Genomic DNA, 21,932 nt, shown 5'->3' with positions numbered 1-21,932 from the left:
AGGTTTTGTAAATATCCTTAGCACAGCCCAGTGCATTGGGATAACGTTAGCTGCGAGACAGTCAGAAGGTTGATTTTAGTACTGGAGTGCTTTTGTACGCTTCACCTGGCTGGAGGAAGCCTTCCTTCGACCTAAATAACTTTCACAGTACAGCCAACTAACGTGTATAACTTCTTCTTATTCTTCACAACAACAATGCAAAAGTTTCCAGTTGCTTAGCATACAGGAGAGATCTGAAATTTAATTTAACCGTGTACGCGGTCGCTACTGGGTGGCTTGTTCTTTAAATAATACTTGACCAAACACGAGGATGCATCGAACAAAATGATGTACATAAAATTCAGCTTTTTGTGAATTATAATCTCCCTGAGCATAATTAAGGTTGCAAGGAAAGAATAATACCGTCGTTTGTTTAAGCCCTCTACAGAATACATGGCCAGATGCAATCAACTTCAGCAATCACGTCAATTCTGTAGAAGGCAAACTTTATGGAAATTGTACTAATTACCGTTCAGTATGGAACAGGATTATTACACACAAAGGTGAATAGTGTCATTACAATACAATCCTCACGCTTATCGCTTTGAAACACAGATATTTAAGCTATTCAAATTTAACAGTAGGTCTCACCTGGTACAACCCCAGTTAATATCATTTTATATTTCTCTTCTTCCCCCCCCCCCCCCCCCCCCCCCCGTACAACATATCACTGTATCAGTTACGTGTATATAGGATCGATAGCGTTTCAGCTTATATTACTTCTTGTGCCCGTGCAATTTAAAAGAGTAAAAAACTTGGAAATACCTTCTTCTACCTGTGCAATTCAAAACCTTAAACAAGTGGAAATAAATCTAAAAGGGTACATTTCTACTAATACAACCACTGTTGAAATTACTACACACTTCTTCGAGTTTATTAAAATTGAATTATTAAACAATAAAACAGAGATTTTTATTTTTATCACTACAAAAACATGTAACAGTAACCAACTACATCGATTTCAGCCAAATGAATTGTGTTCGTAGGTCATGTAAGTTCGTTGTAATTAGTGCCTCAAAAGGTGCGTTCTCTACACTATAAAACTCATATATCTCAATTAAAGCTCAATCTCGAGTCTCGACTTTTACCTATACATTTATTACTGCCGACTTTTCTCGCCCTTTTTTCGTTTATCGAATATTTATGAGTGTTCTCGTAGATTCAACGGTTATATTTGCAACGTAACTTAACTTATAATAATTTAACGTTTCTAACGTTTAAAAAATCCACACGAAAAAGAGAAAGGCAACATTTTACACTGCTAATGGCACAGACAGAAAATGGCACAGACAGGCAAATAAAATACCCCTGTGGGTTAAGTGCATAAACTACCTTTTTCATATACGGGATGTTCAAAAAGTCTCTCCGCAGTGCCGTATGATTGTTAACCGCGCGTGCCGTATGCCGCAGTGAATATACCGAAATGAAACTCAGTGAAATACAAGTTATTAATTTGTTGAATATTGATTTTTACTTACAAATTTAAAAAAATGGTTCCAATGTCTCTGAGCACTATGGGACTTAACATCTTAGGTCATCAGTCCCGTAGAATTTAGAACTACTTAAACCTAACGACATCACACAACACCCAGCCATCACGAGGCAGAGAAAATCCCTAACCCCGCCGGGAATCGAACCCGGGAACCCGGGCGTGGGAAGCGAGAACGCTACCGCACGACCACGAGATGCGGGCTACAAAACTTCACATTAAATGTTGAAAGTGTCCCCCCTGTTGCTGAATACCCAATTCAGTTCGTCTAATCATGTTTCCAAACACAGGCTGTAACATTTCTTCTGTAACAGAAGCAATGAAAGTGGATATTTCAGTTTTCAATTCATCGATGGATTTTGGACTGTTTTTATAGATTGTTGCTTTCACTGCATCACAGAAGAAAAAGCTGGTGGTGTTAGGTCAGTCGATCGCGGAGGCCAAAGTCCCTGTGAAATTATGCGATCAGCAAGCAGTGACATTGAAACGCGAGATGTATGCTAGGTTGCCCCATCTTGTTGAAAATAACCGTTCAGTATTTCACTTAACACAAGTTCTCCTATGAATGGGTACAGAATACCACTGCAGTATCGTTGTGCGTTTATTGTTTGGTTGAAAAATATGGGACCCACAATCCGACGTCTAGAAATTGCAATCCAAACTTCTATTTTCACAGAATGAAGTGGTTCCTCATGAATGCACAATGGATTTGCAGCACTCCACATACGAGAATTTTGCAAGTTCATGTTCCCGAATAAATGAAACCACGCCTCATCAGTGGAAAAAACGTTTCATTAAGAATATCCCTTCCATTTTGTTGAACGAAATTTTTGAACCATTAACAATAATGCAGTCTCTTGCCCTGATCAGTATTTTTAAGTTTTTGCACGACTGTAACTTTGTATGGGAAAAGTTCTAATTTTTTCCTTACAACTGTGTGGGCCGTTCTTACTGACTTGTTCGGAGTCATGGAGATTTTATCGGAAATATCGATAGTTTATCCGCAGACAAAACGCTAGGGCGACCACTTTTCGGTGCATCTGTCACTGAACTTCGGAATTCATTAATCAAATATCGCACAGTATCGCGATGTCGGAGTGTTGTCTCCGGGAAAACTGAATTAAATGTTTGACGAACTGAAACTGTGTATTTACCGCCAGCTTTGAACACTTGTTCGTCTAAAAACACACGTTCTTCAATGATTACCTGTTTTTACAGTGACAAAAACGAAACGAACGAACAAAGGAACTAAAACGTTCACGTCAACACGTAACGACACACACCAGCGATACTACTGATGCTGGATGAGATAAACGGAACAGTGGAATGTTGGGAGAGTTCACTTGAAGGGAAGAAACCAGGGCAGGCGAACAATCATACGGCACGCGCGGCTAACAATCATACGGCACTGCGGAGAGACTTTTTGAACAGCCCATATTTGGAAAGAGATGTGGAGATTTATAGCTGTTTATGTGGAAAGTAGAGCACGGAACGAACTGGCAATTTGCATACACGCAAAGACTTATCATTTGTGAAATAGAACTAAAGGGAGTTGAAGACTGCACCCTTGATTTGCAATTCTACCAATAACCGCGCCTGACCACCGATTTAAACTTCAAAAAACTATTATAACCACGTAACATGTACGCCAATGTGTACTGAAAGACCAGAGAAGAATTACACAACTAAAAAAAGCTGTAACAATAGAGTTACGGATATGGAAGATCGGGTAACAAAGTGTGACTCTGTCGTAGCTGAGCTGATTTTGAGAAAACTAAATTCATTTGTGTCAGTACTCAGGTCACGGCGTCGACTGATACAGCATCTACAGAATAAGAATAGGAAAATCTCATTGTCAGATTATAATTTCTGACTGAAAATAAGTTAGGTTAGTTAATACAGTTTTGCACATAACACCTAATCGAAACACAGCGATCATATGGCATTTATTACATACCTATTATCAATTCAGAACGCAAACAATTTGCAACAACCCTAGTGATACATATCGGCCAAGCATAGAATCTACTGTAGTAACTGTAGTGTCACACGTCTTTGTCTTATGATAACAATAATAGATGGCTGAATCACGTCACTAGAATTGTTTGTAACTACCTCGTATTTGCGTTCCGGACTAATAATATGAAATAACAAAACAACGACATCTTGGACGGTGAATGTGTAGTAAAAAATGAGTATATCTTTCTTTATAGTAAATCCTCTAAAATATATTATTGTGTTTATAAAACAAATTTCATACCGTGAGCCATATCCTCTAATTACGTAGTACCGTAGCTACTAACACCATATACAATTTCCGGCTCTACGTATGTATTTTTCTACATTTCTTTCTATTCTATTAATAACAGCCCTCATTTCGACGTCAAAACTGGAACACAGCTGGAAACGCAAACTTTCCTAATTTTTTGTTTACCGTTCATGAGAGACGATATTCATGCAATGGAAAAAAATGGAAATGAAGTCCCATGCTTCTTGACAGAGCGTAGGGGAACGATGCGGGAGACCCGCACCGCCGTACTAGGCAAGGTCCTAGTGGAGGTGGTTTGCCGTTGCCTTCCTCCGACCGTAATGGGGATGAATGATGATGATGAAGACGACACAACAACACACAGTCATCTCGAGACAGGGAAAGTCGCTGACCCCGCCAGGAATCGAACCCGGGACCCCGTGCTCGGGAAGCGAGAACGCTACCGCGAAACTGTTGTTGTTGTGGTCTTGAGTCCAGAGACTGGTTTGATGCAGCTCTCCACGCTACTCTATCCTGTGCAAGCTTCTTCATCTCCCAGAACCCACTGCAACCCACATCCTTCTGAATCTGCTTAGTGTAGTCATCTCTTGGTCTCCCTCTACAATTTTTACCCTCCACGCTGCCCTCCAATGCTAAATTGGTGATCCCTTGATGCCTCAGAACATGTCCTACCAACCGATCCCTTCTTCTGGTCAAGTTGTGCCACAAACTTCTCTTCTCCCCAATCCTATACAATACCTCCTCATTAGTTATGTGATCTACCCATCTAATCTTCAGCATTCTTCTGTAGCACCACATTTCGAAAGCTTCTATTCTCTTCTTGTCCAAACTATTTATCGTCCATGTTTCACTTCCATACATGGCTACACTCCATACAAATAATTTCAGAAATGACTTCCCGACACTTGCATCAATAGTCGATGTTAACAAATTTCTCTTCTTCAGAAACGCTTTCCTTGCCATTGCCAGTCTACATTTTATATCCTCTCTACCTCGACCATCATCAGTTATTCTGCTCCCCAAATAGCAAAACTCCTTTACTACTTCAAGTGTCTTATTTCCTAATCTAATTCCCTCAGCATCACCCGACTTAATTCGACTACATTCCATTATCCTCGTTTTGCTTTTGTTGATGTTCATCTTATATCCTCCTTTTAAGACACTGTCCATTCCGTTCAACTGCTCTTTCAAGTTCTTTGCTGCCTCTGATAGAATTACGATGTCATCGGCAAACCTTAAAGTTTTTATTTCTTCTCCGTGGATTTTAATACCTACTCCTAATTTTTCTTTTGTCTCCTTTACTGCTTGCTCAATATACAGATTGAATAACATCGTGGAGAGACTACAACCCTGTCTCACTCCCTTCCCAATCACTGCTTCCCTTTCATGTCCCTCGACTCTTATAACTGCCATCTGGTTTTTGTACAAACTATAAATAGCCTTTCGCTCCCTGTATTTTACCCCTGCCACCTTTAGAATTTGAAAGAGAGTATTCCAGTCAACATTGTCAAAAGCTTTCTCTAAGTCTATAAATGCTAGAAACGTAGGTTTGCGCTTCATTAATCTAGCTTCTAAGATAAGTCGTAGGGTCAGTATTGCCTCAAGTGTTACAACATTTCTACGGAATCTAAACTGATCTTCCCCGAGGTCGGCTTCTACTAGTTTTTCCATTCGTCTGTAAAGAATTCGCGTTAGTATTTTGCAACTGTGACTTATTAAAATGATAGTTCGGTAATTGTCACATCTGTCAACACCTGCTTTCTTTGGGATGGGAGTTATTATATTCTTCTTGAAGTCTGAGGGTATTTCGCCTGTCTCATACATCTTGCTCACCAGATGGTAGAGTTTTGTCATGACTGGCTCTCCCAAGGCCGTCAGTAGTTCCAATGGAATGTTGTCTACTCCGGGGGCCTTGTTTCGACTCAGGTCTTTCAGTGCTCTGTCAAACCCTACACGCAGTATCGTATCTCCCATTTCATCTTCATCTACATCCTCTTCCATTTCCATAATATTGTCCTCAAGTACATCGCCCCTGTATAGACCCTCTATATACTGCTTCCACCTTTCTGCTTTCCCTTCTTTGCTTAGAACTGGGTTTCCATCTGAGCTCTTGATGTTCATACAAGTGGTTCTCTTATCTCCAAAGGTCTCTTTAATTTTCCTGTACGCAGTATCTATCTTACCGCTAGTGAGCGAGACCAAGAGCATGCAATACAATGCCTTTCAGAAGAATGTCGGAAGAAGGTGGGGGAGAAGGGGGAAGCGATTAATTTAATAAGTAAACCACAGGTTGATAAAAGAAGATTAAAGTACTGCACAAATGTGACAGATTAGACTCTTATATTACCGGCCGGCTGCAAGACACTTTGAATCGTGCTGTGCTTAAGTCTCCACCTCGCTTATACCATACTTCCTGTTTACTGAATTTCTACTCGACTGTGTTTAGAACTGCTGTTACTGATGTTACTGATGGCTGCTTGAACTCGGACTAGCTGGGTTATTCTGTTTGTGTTCTACCAGTAACGACGAGCCGGCTCGGACTGAAACTGTGGACTATCAAGTGACTGCAGTGTATTCACATTCTCTGTGTAACAAAGAGTGTGCCACATCATAGCAGGTGCGACAAGTCCTCAAGTGACACACCCTCTAAACCTAATATTACCCGGAAGACGGTTTTGCACAAATGGCATCTTGCCACCTTCACCCCGAATCTTAACCTTTTCGATTTGCCAGTGAGCATGGCTGAAAGGCGAAATCTGTGAAGAAAACGTAAATACAAGAGGCGAGTTAATCGTTCCAACTGTGGACAGTGCTGCCCCATAAGAGGACCCCAACAGATACACTTGGTGCTGCAAGAGAATTGGAAAGTGCTTTGAAGTCGCAGGTGGAATCTATGAAAATCAACTGCAAACTTAATTATTTGCGTTCGTTTAGCGCCTTCTGTAAGTCTGTAACAAACAAAAATTGGGCATATGTTATAGGAAATGTAATATTCGAAACAGTCTACTTTATCACCTTTTGAAATATTTCTCCTGATACACCTGATATATGTAAGGAATAATGAATGATTCTGCTAGCGTGTTAGAGCTATAGGATGATACTGAACGTTGAGGATCAGATGAATAAGTGAACGAAAATTTATTTGAACACAAATATACTCAGTTTATTTTCGTGGGAAGTGGGGCATCTATATGGTAGCGATGGCACGTTCCATTATTCATCTGTCGGCTGTTGTGCTTGAGATGTTTATACGAGGGCTATTAGGAAAGTAGGGAACCTTTTGGCATTCAAAAGAACTAAGTATAAGAAATACATTTTATTATATACATCTGAAAGAGCGACTGACACAACTTTTCCACATAGTCACCAAACACATTGAGGCACTTATTAAAGCGGTGGACAAGCTCTGAAAGACCTTCGTCTTAAAATTCTGCCGCCTGAGACTTCAGCCAGTGAGTCACGCCCGCTTGGAGTTCCGCGTCGTGATCAAAGCGCTGCGTTGCAACCCAGTTCTTCATCTTGGGAAACAAGGCGCTTGGTGCAAGATCGGGGCTGTAGGGCAGATGCGGGAAGATTTACCATTTGAATGAATTAAGTAGTTCTTTAGTGCATTTTCTCGTGTGACATAGGGCATTGTCGTGCAAAAACAAAATTTTGGACATCAGCTTTCCCTGGCACATACTTTGTGGCAGCTTAGCTTTTGAGTGACAATTTCAAACAACGAAGTCCGTGAAACTTGTGGAAAAGAAAGCGAAAGCTCCGGTAATGTGAAGCGACGGTTTTCACGAATCGTTTCATCAACTTAAGTGACAAAATCGTCAGTCACAATGCTCTGGCGTCCACTCTTCTCTTCACCATGAACGTTGGTTCGGCCATTTTAAAACCATTTCCGGACGAAACATTCACTCATTACGTCGTCTGCGTACACGTCGCGCAGTTCACCATAAATTTCTATAGGTTTTAGGTTTATTGCCGACAAAAACCATATCACAGACCGCACCTCACAACTGGCGGTATTTTCGATTGCAGCGCATATTTCAAATTCGAATATTAAAAAAACCAGACGCGTAAACACGTTCTCGCTGTCACGGATGGATGTCAACTGAGCTGCCGAGCACGCACATACCAAAATATACACAATCGGCGCGCGCCTAACGGCGTCAAGACGGAAACGTTCCCTACTTCCTGGATAGCCCTCGAACTTTTTACAGACACAAAAAACAGAGTTTTGACCACATACGGACGTCAGAACTGTAAGTTCTTCTTGTAGTGTTTATGGCCATATTGGTTTAAAATTAAGTTGAGAACACTTGTTGTATGAATTAAAAAAGATAATTAGTTGTATAATAGCGTATTTTTATATTTGGCTTGTTAAAAATAAATGCATGTGGACTTATCTTTTGGATACAGGCGGCGTCTAGGGTTATCCCTCCTATGGGCTACAGTCTCTACTATGAATACAGCAAACGCCACCCTTATTCTCTCATTGGCTCAATGAAGGAAGAGATCCGCGTTGCTAAAAGTGAGTACTCGCAACACAGTTTTCTCAATAACTGCTAGTGTTAGCTGCAAGCATAAACTCCATAAAGTCTGTGAAATATTAAAGTATTATTACTTAAATGAACATGGACTGCTGTAAAATACATGAAAGTTTGTAACAAATTTTCTTTTCTCAGAATATTACAACCTGAAACTGTGACACTGACAATGGTCTCTCTTTCGTTCCCAATTTTAGCGCAGTGGATCTTCCGCATGCTGAACTACACTCTCACCGAACGAGTTTTCGTGCACAGCATCCGAAAATTCATTCAAGCCAGGTAACGTTATTATTTCATTACCTCTCTGTCTCCACCACTCCGTTCCTGTCTTCCTCCCTCTCTTATTTGCCTGCCCCCAAAAATCTCTCTCTCAAACACACACACATACACATACACACACACACACACACACACACACACACACACACACACACACATGCGCAAATAGCGACACCGTATATCCATTAGTTAGCCCCATTAAATTTTTAAGAACTGCTGATACTCTCTTTCACCGTGTGTACGTCTTTGGGAGCGAAGAAGTAGTTTCTGGACTGAAAGAAGGAGACTGTGAAGCATTGAAAGAAATCTGAGATATTTTAATACAAATGTTATGTTCTGGACAAAATTTTCTCAGTGGCATACAAACCAAGAGGCAGAGGTATCTTTTTCTGAAAGGAAGAAAGATTGAACAACGTTTTATGAGCAATCGACGACGAAGTTATTAAAGACAGATTTCATTATGGATCTATTCTGAGGACTTTAGTAACGTACTAAGACATTAATGAGTTGGTCAGTAGAAACTCGCTTGGAGAGGTTGTTTACGGGAACAGCATCTCAGAGAGACAATGCGTGGCGTAAAGTCTAAAACGAGTGTGTCTGCGCAGTATTATGTTTAAATATAGGACTATACTGAAGGTGGGTTCTACATCCTCCCAGGCGTAATAAATACTGCTAGAAACACTACAGTCTATAACGGACTGATGTTAACGTCCGAGATACGCAGGAAAATAAGGGCTGCCAATTGTCTGTTGCGATGTTACGGAGCGTACGCAGAAAGACAGTATGGAGATGGCCTTATCGTAATGGAACAAACGACACCTATTCGATACCCGACCTTACTGACGATCGATAGGAGGCTTTATTGCGTCCAATGTGCACTGAAGGGTCGACAGGTCAGGTCATGCCTCAGCATGAATGTCGGAAAACTGTCCTTCATGAGCAACTAGCAGGATGTTAGCGTACTGACAAGAACTATGGCTGACGATCATAGCTGAACAAAACCGCCCCACTCTCAGCTTTAACGGGTGCAATGAGAAACTGTTCATGTCAAATCGTTACCACTCCTCCAGAGCACCCCAGAAGTCACATTATAGCAAGACAACGACCACCGACGTGATTCTCAGGCTATCCGCTTCATCTTATCCTTTCCTTCTTTTTTGTGTCATGTTAGTCTTATAATTGGTTTGATGCGGCCCGCCACTAATTCCTCCCCTGTATCTTTTCGTATCACAGTAGCACTTGTAACCTATGTCCTCAATTATTTGCTGTATGTATTCCAATACCTGTCTTCCCCTACAGTTTTTACCATCTTCAGCTCTCTCTCTAGTACCAAGGAAGTTGTTGCCTGATACCTTAACACATGTCCTGTCATCTTGTCCCTAGTCCCTGTCAACGTTTTCATACATTCCTTTCCTCGCCAGTTCTGCGAAAAATCTTCTCATTCATTAGCTAATCAGTCAATTACCAACTTTCTTTTGTAGCACCACATCTCAGATCCTTTGATACTCTTCCGTTCCGGCTTTTCCACAGTCCATGTGTCACTATCATACAATGCTATGCTCCAGACGTACATTATCGGAAATTTCTTCTTTAAATTAAGGCCTAGCAGACTTCTCGTGGCCGGCCGCGGTGGTCTCGCGGTTCTAGGCGCGCAGTCCGGAACCGAGCGACTGCTACGGTCGCAGGTTCGAATCCTGCCTCGGGCATGGATGTGTGTGATGTCTTTAGGTTAGTTAGGTTTAAGTAGTTCTACGTTCTAGGGGACTAATGACCACAGCAGTTGAGTCCCATAGTGCTCAGAGCCATTTGAACCATTTTTAGACTTCTCGTGGGCAGGAAGCTTTTTAGACTACACGATCGTGGACACGTTGCCGTTGGGTCATTATGTCTTTTAGTAAGTCGGCCAGTGTCTTATTAATGTCCCATCGAGGTAACTATTAGTGAAATGAGGGTAGGTTTTGTTACCGAGCAGGAGCGGAGTGGGAAAAATGAAATGATAGCGAGTAATATATTTTAAAATAATTCAGAACTGATTTATTAGAAAGTAAGAACTGCAAAAGATACTTAAAATATTTCTACCAGTCTTATTTAGTCAAAATTTTGGGTTCAACATTTAAACAAATCGAAATATATAACTCAGAGAATTAGATGTTTTATTCAAAAGTAATGAACTCTATGGCGCTCTACCTAGATGAGGTAGGAAACTGGCAGTTTGCTTGTGAGTTGGTGAAATCAACGAATGGGAATATGAAGTGAAGGTTATAGTAACAGATTAATTTGTAACATAGCTCGATGTCATGGTTTGGCTGAAATGTGGTAATATGGTTCTGAGTTATCGAAGGTATATGCAACGGGAATAACTGTAACTCTTTAATGTTTTAATCCTCAGTTGATATTAATATTATATTAATGATTTTAGGTTAAGATCTATGTTACATCTGAATAAAAGTTGTTTTTGTTTTATGAAACAAAACAAGTATGGCTTTAATCAGCTATAACAGAAGGTCCTAAACTAAAGTCTTCTTCTTATTATGGTATGAATTTTACACTTGATTTTAGTAATGGCTTATGTGCGCCGTTTTGATAGTACCATGGCAGATGAGTGGTATTGGTAGGGTAGCTTGTGCTAACCTCAGAAGATACCGGCCAGTCTGTTGGTCAAACTTGGACTGAAATTATCGTTACTTTTACAACTGTAATTTGGGGCATTTGTTTGATATACTTTTTCGATGATGAGTATGTGACATGGCAGTTTTTTAATGAATGATGTATTTCTGTAAATTTGAGATTAATCTCAGTCGGTATGCAGAACAAGGTAAATTTTAATTTGTCGAAAATAATATACTTCAACTAATAGAAATGGAGAAGTAGATGTTCTCGCCGTGACGCAGGTGACCCGCTCATCTTAGTGTGAGGGTGCGCTGATATATTTGTCGTGGTTTACAGCGAGTACAAGATGTTCACGGAGGACGACCTGCTCAACGTGATGACCGAGGTGGCCTGGCGAGAGGGCACTCTGCTGGAGCCCATCCTGGTCGCCTACATCGTCGACTCGTGGTTCAAGCCCGACCGCTTCCCCGTCGTCACCGTGACTCGCAACTACGACGAGCACACCGCAGACATCGAACAGGTTCGCACAAAACCGTCCAACAGTTAAGGCAAACGCTTTATTTCCCTGTACCAGCCACAGCTGCATTTGTCAACGGACCTTTACTCGTTCGAATCCCCTTCCTATGGCGATAGGATCGTAACGCTGAACTAGCACATTCCCCATTCTGATAATACAGCTTCACTAAAGCGCCTTTTCAGCTAACGTGAACCTGCTGCGACTGCTGGCGCATTTGATTCTCTCTCTCATTACAGCTCCTTTTAAATACGATTGTAATGTGCAGTCATTGAAGTTTTGCTGTTCAGCGCCATCTGTGGGACATTTTGTGAACTTTGTCTTTTTTTGTTCTAATAAAACCCGATGTCATTCCAAGCATGTGTGTCAATTTTTACCTCTCTATCTGCATTATTCCGTGGTTTATTAAGTTTTCAAATTTATTCTGACTTCTTGATAACACGGTATTCCTCACACGCAGAGCAACAAAATATGTTATATGATCAGGGATCTGAGCTCAGTTTCTACAACTCTTCAACATATTCACAATGAAAAACACACAGAAAAAGAGGGATCAGCATAGTATGAAACATGAGCCTCTGTGGGTTGTTCGAAATGCCTGCCATTAGCAGAGATATATGCATCAAACCGCCGTCTAATAGACTCCCTGGAGAGCTGATGTATCCCTGGAGAATTGCATATTGTTTCACAGCCTTCCACAATACGGGCACGACGACTCTTGTACCGGAATTCTGTACGCAAGAATTTTCACGTATAGCACTTATAAAAGGAAAGTGGATTTATGTCAGGAGAGCGTGGGGCTAACGAATTGGCCTACCTCTATCTATCCATATGTCACGGAATATACACTCCTGGAAATGGAAAAAAGAACACATTGACACCGGTGTGTCAGACCCACCATACTTGCTCCGGACACTGCGAGAGGGCTGTACAAGCAATGATCACACGCACGGCACAGGGACACACCAGGAACCGCGGTGTTGGCCGTCAAATGGCGCTAGCTGCGCAGCATTTGTGCACCGCCGCCGTCAGTGTCAGCCAGTTTGCCGTGGCATACGGAGCTCCATCGCAGTCTTTAGTGGGCATGCATGCGGGAGGCCGGGTGGACGTACCGCCGAATTGCTCAACACGTGGGGCGTGAGGTCTCCACAGTACATCGATGTTGTCGCCAGTGGTCGGCGGAAGGTGCACGTGCCCGTCGACCTGGGACCGGACCGCAGCGACGCACGGATGCACGCCAAGACCGTAGGATCCTACGCAGTGCCGTAGGGGACCGCACCGCCACTTCCCAGCAAATTAGGGACACTGTTGCTCCTGGGGTACCGGCGAGGACCATTCGCAACCGTCTCCATGAAGTTGGGCTACGGTCCCGAACACCGTTAGGCCGTCTTCCGCTCACGCCCCAACATCATGCAGCCCGCCTCCAGTGGTGTCGCGACAGGCGTGAATGGAGGGACGAATGGACACGTGTCGTCTTCAGCGATGAGAGTCGCTTCTGCCTTGGTGCCAATGATGGTGGTATGCGTGTTTGGCGCCGTGCAGGTGAGCGCCACAATCAGGACTGCATACGACCGAGGCACACAGGGCCAACACCCGGCATCATGGTGTGGGGAGCGATCTCCTACACTGGCCGTACACCTCTGGTGATCGTCGAGGGGACACTGAATAGTGCACGGTACATCCAAACCGTCATCGAACCCATCGTTCTACCATTCCTAGAGCGGCAAGGGAACTTGCTGTTCCAACAGGACAATGCACGTCCGCATGTATCCCGTGCCACCCAACGTGCTCTAGAAGGTGTAAGTCAACTACCCTGGCCAGCAAGATCTCCGGATCTGTCCTCCATTGAGCATGTTTGGGACTGGATGAAGCGTCGTCTCACGCGGTCTGCACGTCCAGCACGAACGCTGGTCCAACTGAGGCGGCAGGTGGAAATGGCATGGCAAGCCGTTCCACAGGACTACATCCAGCATCTCTAAGTTCGTCTCCATGGGAGAATAGCAGCCAGCATTGCTGCGAAAGATAGATATACACTGTACTAGTGCCGACATTGTGCATGCTCTGTTGGCTGTGTCTATGTGCCTGTGGTTCTGTCAGTGTGATCATGTGATGTATCTGACCCCAGGAATGTGTCAATAAAGTTTCCCCTTCCTGGGACAATGAATTCACGGTGTTCTTATTTCAATTTCCAGGAGTGCATTATTTAGAAGCCTACAATTAACCCTATAATGAGGAGGACTTCCAGCGTGCATGAAGTACGTGTTTAGTCGCAGTCGTAAAGGCACATGTTCAAGCGGGACAGGTAGCGTGTGCTCTAAGAATCTGTTGTATGTTTCTCCGTTGAGCCTGGGTGGAACAACATGAGTCCGTAACAGTCACCAATGTCCGCCCGCCGCTCGGTGTAGGGCTCCTGACAACGGTTCGCGCGGCTCCTCCCGTCGGAGGTTCGAGTCTTGCTTCGGGAATGGGTGTATCATTAGCGTAAGTTAGCTTAAGTAGTGTGTAAGTCTAGGGACCGATGACCTCAGCAGTTTGGTCCGTCCCATAGGAACTTGCCAACACCAATTCCCGCTCGAACGTTGCCAGAAAATATTTGTTGGTGATGTGGTTCCACAATTTCGTGGGGTCTTTCGACATAACATGCGTGCTCATCGTGAAAATTTACAATCTGACCACGTTGAAACGAAGCCTCATCCGTAAAAAGCATATATAAATGACCTAGTAGATAGTGTCGGAAGTTCCATGCGGCTTTTCGCGGATGATGCTGTATACAGATAAGTTGCAGCATTAGAAAATTGTAGCGAAATGCAGGAAGATCTGCAGCGGATAGGTACTTGTTGCAGCTAGTGGCAACTGACCCTTAACATAGACAAATGTAATGTATTGCGAATACATAGAAAGAAGGATCCTTTATTGTATGATTATATGATAGCGGAACAAACACTGGTAGCAGTTACTTCTGTTAAATATCTGGGAGTGTGCGTGCGGAACGATTTGAAATGGAATGATCATATAAAATTAATTGTTGGCAAGGCGGGTACCAGGTTGAGATTCATTGGGAGAGTCCTTAGAAAATGTAGTCCATCAACAAAGGAGGTGGCTTACAAAACACTCGTTCGACCTATACTTGAGTATTGCTCATCAGTGTGGGATCTGTACCAGATCGGGTTGACGGAGGAGATAGAGAAGATCCAAAGAAGAGCGGCGCGTTTCGTCACAGGGTTATTTGGTAACCGTGATAGCGTTACGGAGATGTTTAGCAAACTCAAGTGGCAGACTGTGCAAGAGAGGCGCTCTGCATCGCGGTGTAGCTTGCTCGCCAGGTTTCGAGAGGGTGCGTTTCTGGATGAGGTATCGAATATACTGCTTCCCTCTACTTGTACCTCCCGTGGAGATCATGAATGTAAAATTAGAGAGATTCGAGCGCGCACGGAGGCTTTCAGACAGTCGTTCTTCCCGCGAACCATAGGCGACTAGAACAGAAAAGGGAGGTAATGACAGTGGCACGTAAAGTGTCCTCCACCACACACCGTTGGGTGGCTTGCGGAGTATGAATGTAGATGTAGATGTAGATATGCACTACAGTGGGGTTGACACATGGCTGACTGAACCATTCGCAGAGCTGTGCTCGAGCAGGATAATCAGCTAGTGATAGTGCTTGCACAGGCTCTACATAGTACGTTCAGAAAATGTTCAAATGTGTGTGAAATCTTATGGGACTTAACTGCTAAGGTCATCAGTCCCTAAGCATACACACTATTTAACCTAAATTATCCTAAGGACAAACACACACACCCATGCCAGAGGGAGGACTCGAACCTCCGCCGGGACCAGCCGCACAGCCCATGACGGCAGTGCCTAAGACCGCTCGGCTAATCCCGCGCGGCACACTGTACGTATATAGCAGTTTATCATGTGGAACTCACCAGACATTCATGTGGTCAACATTACCTATCGCAGCAAACTGCTTACGCTTACACTAGCATTTTCGTCAACTGCACGAAGAAGTACGTCCTCTGCTTGAGTGCTTGAGATGTCCTCGTCCATCAGGCCTTCCTCAGTTGGGGTAATAGGATTAAAAGTCACATATTCCTTGAGACGATATTCAGTTGCTTCAAACGTCGTCATATCGGGGCACCGTCTTCCTGGAAATATCTCCCCATAGAAACGTTGAGCCTCACGGCCATTATCTATAATGCTGAAGTTTTGTTTATGCATATAGTTATTTACTATTGTTATTTATACCTGAATTAACTTTCCCATTACCATAGACTTACTTTATAAATCTATTCTACACAAATCCCCTTTGTCCACATCCATACTTCTTCAAAATGTTTCGACACTAAGTCCCACTACATAACTCGTTAAACAATTATCTTCACATTAACCTTAAACCACACTCACGCATCATTCATACTGCAAAAACACATTTATAACATTTTACATACACAAAAAGACATAATAATACTTTATGAAAATACTTGAACAGTTTATGAAAAACATTCTATTACTTTAGTGCACTCTAGTGGGCACATCGAAACTAAAATCACAGTCACCCTATCCAATATTGTCCTCTATCGGTTGATACATCGGCGTGTCCAGTCTCGCGTCACCATCTGTCACTATCTAGCGCTGAGACACATCTCCCACTTAACCGCCTCCAAGACAGGATCGATATATGGCGCTACGCTCACTGTCCGCTTCTGGCGCTCTGACCATGGAACGCTCCTTGGGGATTTTTTGCTAACATCGCCTCTACATCTACATCTATATACGTACTCCGCAAGCCATATGGTGCGGAGTGTGCCCTGTACAACTATAAGCCATTTCCTTTCCTGCTCCACTCGCAGATAGAGCGAGGGAAAAACGATTATCTAATTTGTCGTATCTTATCTTCGCGGTCCTTCCGGGAAATGTATGTTGGTGGCAGAAGCTTCGTTATGCAGTCAGCTTCAAATGTTGGTTCTCTAAATTTTTCAATGTGTTTCTCGAAAAGAGCGTCGCCTACGTAACACTTACGTATTGTTCGAACCTACCGACAACAAATCTAGCAGCCCACTTCTGAATTGCTTCGATGTCTTTCTTTAATCCCACCTGGTGTAGAACTCAAACATTGGAGCAGTACTCAAGAATAGGTCGCACTAGCGTCCTATATGCTGTCTCGTTTACTCACGATCCACACTTTCCAAAACTTCTCTCAGTACAGCGAAGTCGACCATTCGCCTTCTCCACCACAATCGTCACATGTTCGTTCCACTTCATATTGCCTTGCAACGTTACACCCAGTTGTTTATCGACGTGAGTGTCTCAAGCAGGACACTGCCAATATGATCCGAAGATTACGGGTTTGCTTTCCCTTCTTATCTGCATTAACTTACATTTTCTTCATTTTGAGCTAGTTCCTATTCATCACACTAACTGGAAGTTTTGTTGAAGCCATTTAGTATCATCCTTCTGTCACCCACCTTTGACATTTCACCGCCCGCACACGGCAGCATCATCAGCAAACAACCGCACATTACTGCCCACCCTGACCGCAAAATCATTTATCTACATGGAAAATAACAGAATCCTATTACAATTCCCTGGAGCATTCCTGACGATACCGTTGTCTCTGATGAACACTCGTTGTCGACGACTACATAGTGGAGTCTATTACTTAGGAAATCTTCGAGCCACTGACATTTCTGGGAACCCCTTTCCTATGCTCATACTTTCGTTGACAGTCTACAAAGGAGTATCCTATCAAATGCTTTTCGGAACTCTAAGAACTATGGAATCTACCTTTTACCTTTATACATAGTTCGTAGTATATCACGTGAGGTAAGATCAAGCTGAGTTTCACACGAGCGATGCTTTCTAAATCTGTGCTGATCGGTGAACATAAGCTTTTCGGTCTCTAGGAAATTCCTTCATTATGGAATCCCAGAAACCCCTGGCGCGACATAAAACCTTTTTGTCATCGAAGATGAACGTGTATCCTACGAAGAGGCTATTCTTCGCCAAAGCCGACATTTGTTGTGTAGCCGAGGTGGACTTTCCTAGCTTGTCCTGCACATCTCTGTGAGTTGCAGAGCTGCGTTTGGCCGGTGTTCTGGCAGCTACACTTACAAGTGATGTCGTACACGCCCGATGTTTTTAGCCCTAAAGCATACTTCATGCTACCAAGCATGTCCCAAGTTTTGCTAGCACAGAGGAGAACTGTCTTTACATTATGCTAGTCCAAGTTTACAGCGATCTTGGATGTTGGCGGTCCAGCGTACGGCAGGAACACAAAGTCCCCACTATCATCTTTCTTTCGGGTCCAGATATTTCACCAGGAATTGACAAGTGGGAAACTTTTCGAAACCTCGCTCTTCCTTTGGGGTCCAGACACTTCGCCATAAAATGACAAGTAGGAAACTTTTCGAAACCTTGCTCCGAAACAAATATATCATCCGGCTGATTATGGGAGAAGAATTCTTGAGTAGAGTATAGTGTTGTATCTTGGATTTTTTTTCAGACTTCCCACTCCAGCCAGCTCTGCAATTGAATTTTAATATATTTTCTTATTATATTTTTAAGTGACAGTTTGACTATTAATGTGATGCAGTCTTTCCGAAAATCACAAAAAATACTCCAGAGAAGTAAGTTGTTTTTTTCCCAAACGTGAAAAAGTGATCCAAGGTGCTAAATGGTCATGTACCAAGGAACAAATAATCTACTGCAATTTAAAAGTGCTACAGTTGTGACAATCGTACCAGCACTGTACTTAACAGCCTATTTTGTAGGGTACACATGCTGTACTGTGGAGTGATCGTATGGTTTAAAATGTACAGACTCTGTACTTAGTGATCGCAGTGTAGACACTTTTATTATTCCAAGATTTTACCATCTGCGTGCCTTTTTATTGACTGTGTGTGTTTTATCAACTGGATTTTTTTTATCAAGGAATGTATATGTGGGACTTCATGTGATGTAGCAAGGCAATTTTATAACCAATTCCCAAAGATATGTTGAATTTTATATATTTTATGTAAGCCGTGGTATGAATTCTGGTCGCCCTCCAATCTCCTCCTCCCCCTCCCATTATCTATGTTTTTCTCCTAAATCAGATGATCGGAGCAGAAGACTGTTGATACCAGTCATCTTGGAACAACAAAAGTCTCTCCATTGCGATCGCGGCATACAAAGTGTGTTGATTTTCAATAGTCTGTCTGTTAAATTATTACTCTGCGAAATCCCAAAATCGACAAGGGAAATCAAGATACGCAGAATATTATCAAAAATAAATTCAATGAAACACATTTTCAAATAAAAGCTATCAAAAAATAACAAAAGTTGTCATGTTCGGGAAAAAAATTGTTAAGACAGTAAAGAAACTCAGTTCATTTGTAAATATGACACGTTCCATAGTAGAAGATCTACCGTTTCTAAGTGCATACATAATGGTTCACGACTGAAGAAGTGCACATGAAGAGTCCACACTTTATATAACCATTTTTAAAGATATGTAGAATTTTACTCACCATGAAATTCTATAAATGAAGAACTAACAATACTTTCGATAAAGAAGTAGATGAAGTACCTTTAATGTGTTATAAAGCACTTAAATGTATAAATCTAAATATATTTACAAATTTAGTATTCTATCCATTCTCACAAAGTGTAGATGTATCTATCGAAAAAATCAACAACTAATCATATTGTGGTGCTGTAGTTCTTGATATGTCCGTGCTTACTACGAAAATAGGACGAGGATTTCCGCCTTATGCAAGACACCTTTCTTCTGTTTTGTTTCACCCAGACATGTTTCAGCACTTTTTGTGCTATTTTCAGTGGGCAATTTTTTATTTTCTAACTGTAAAATTGTTGGTAGATATTAACATTTAGCGAAATTTTTGGTACATGATATTTACAATTATGAATGAATAATTGTTGTAAAATATTGTACATCGTTTGTTCATAGCTTACAGTTGAGATATGTATTAACGACCTGATGTACTATGTGTTGTTTATAACATTATGTCAAAGTTCTATTTATACCTTAATTGACAAAAGATGGATGTATGCTTAGTTTATGCATCACGTAAGGTTTGTAAACTAATGCATACATACACCTTTAGCCAAATAGAACCTTCACATAATGTTATAAACAAGACACAGTGCATCAGGTCGTTAATACATACCTCAACTGTGAACTATGAACAAATGATGTATAATATTTTACAACAATTATTCATTCACAATTGTAAATATTAGGTAACAAATGTTTCACTAAACGTTAATAAGTAACAACAATTTTACAGTTAGAAAATAAAAAATAACCCTCCGAAGGTAACACAAAAAGTGCTGAAACAAAAGAGAAAAAAGGTGTCTTGCATAAGGTGGTATTCCTCGTCCTATAATCAGCAACTAGTTGCCAAAAACAAATTTAATTTCTTAACTGGTTTCGGGCACTTGGTGCCCTTCTCCAGAAGGATATACCTATCGCATTATTAGCGAATGCCAACAATAACTTGCATACAGCAAAATTCCGTGGTCATGTGGTTTATAGCGCCTTTACACAAATGGTATAAAGAAGGTGATCGTTAGTCTTTGATGATGCAATTCTCCGCCACCTCCGACTTATTTGTGTAGCCGAGGCGGACGTTCCCTGCGTAATTCCTACACAACACAGACATTATTAAACAAACAAATTTAATATGAAGTTCTTCTTTATACCATTTTTGTATCGGCACTACGAAGCACATGACCACGGCATTTAGTTGTATCCATTTTATTGTTGACAGTCGCAAATAATACGATACGTACAGTATGACCTTCTGAAGAATGGCACTAACTGCCCGAAGCAGCTAAGAAATTAAATTTATTTTATTCAACTAGTTGCTGATTATTTCCAAATGCTGCACAAAACCCAACCTCATGTCGCAGAACAACATAACCAACAGATAATGCCTGCAGTTACTTATAGATGTCTCTACTGCGCATACCTCCATGTGATATTAATAACGGTCACTAGACTGAGACACCGACCAGAAAATATCCTATTTTTAGGTACAACACTCTCCCGTACTACCTCCAATGTTTCCCAAACAAGTTGTTCATTTGATGTGCTGCTTTTAAGGAATGTAACGCACTCATATACCTACAACCCACAAAGATTCCACAAGTGATGCAATATGTGTCTGGTGCTGAAAGACGTCCTTCGGTTTGATAATGCGACGTTTTCTCTTTGCTTGGTTAGCAATGAATCGACAAAGTGAATTGCGGATCTAATACCCACTTAAATGTAGATGATTACGTGAATTTCCAGTTGCGCTACTTTTGCTGGTCAGCATGCTTGGATCAGAGATGGAACAGGCAACGGATATGGCCCAACAACACGTGAAACTAATTAGTCTAATAGCACAATGGATAAAGCAACGCCGGCCAGGGTGGCCGAGCGGTTCTAGGCACTACAGTCTGGAACCGCACGACCGCTACGGTCGCAGGTTAGAATCCTGCCTCTGGTATGGATGTGTGTGGTGTCCTTAGGTTACTTAGGTTTAAGTTCTAGGGGACTGATGACCTCAGAAGTTAAGTCCCATAGTGCTCAGGGACATTTGAACCATTTATTTGAACCATTTTGATAAAGCAACAACCAAGCGTATGGTTTCTCACTTTTAGGTTAGCCCTAATCCTCACGTGGTCTGCATAATTCTCACTTGTGACGAAGCACATGTAGAATGATAGAAGATCATGTGAAGCAAATCAGTTACCGAAACACAGTGATTCCTTTTATAGTGAACGGTGGCGATTTATTTGTAGAAACAAATCAAACATATGGGATCCTCACCAACCGACCCTTACAACACTTTTATCGCACAGAAATCCAAATTACGTATATGAACACATTATTACCAAAGACTTTTGCTTGGAGGTCCCTTAGAATATTATTGTAACTGACCCACAAGGATACACGGAACGTAGGCTGGAATCAGACTCGCTTCGGAGAGACTAAGCTTTCAAACACAGTCACCACAAAGATCACTTAATTCACACACGTTCGCACGATAAGGGAAAGCGAGAAACGACTTATTTTACCCCCGCTGACAATTAAAACAAGTAGAGAACGAAAGTAATGGTACGTAACCGCTGTTATTGGAAGTGCAAGTAATTTGAAACATTTTATTAATAATCTAAGGAAGGCTTAATGGCAACAATTCTCGACGG

The 21,932-nt window shown here is 41.9% G+C and overlaps 1 protein-coding gene across 1 annotated transcript in view; it reads left to right on the top strand.

Moving 5' to 3' along the window:
- The window catches only part of LOC126269996 (aminopeptidase N-like), a 244,468-nt gene that overhangs the window by 124,410 nt on the left and 98,126 nt on the right, over window positions 1-21,932 (top strand). Inside the window, exons 8-10 of the mRNA XM_049974035.1 lie at window positions 8,208-8,319; window positions 8,533-8,614; window positions 11,561-11,744. Of these exons, the coding sequence (XP_049829992.1) occupies window positions 8,208-8,319; window positions 8,533-8,614; window positions 11,561-11,744 (378 nt within the window). The remainder of the gene's footprint in view (window positions 1-8,207; window positions 8,320-8,532; window positions 8,615-11,560; window positions 11,745-21,932) is intronic.

This window comes from Schistocerca gregaria, chromosome 1, assembly GCF_023897955.1.
Source record: "Schistocerca gregaria isolate iqSchGreg1 chromosome 1, iqSchGreg1.2, whole genome shotgun sequence".
NCBI lineage: Eukaryota > Metazoa > Arthropoda > Insecta > Orthoptera > Acrididae > Schistocerca > Schistocerca gregaria.
The sequence above is the reverse complement of the archived record's forward strand: the minus strand, read 5'-3'. Positions and strand labels throughout refer to the sequence as shown.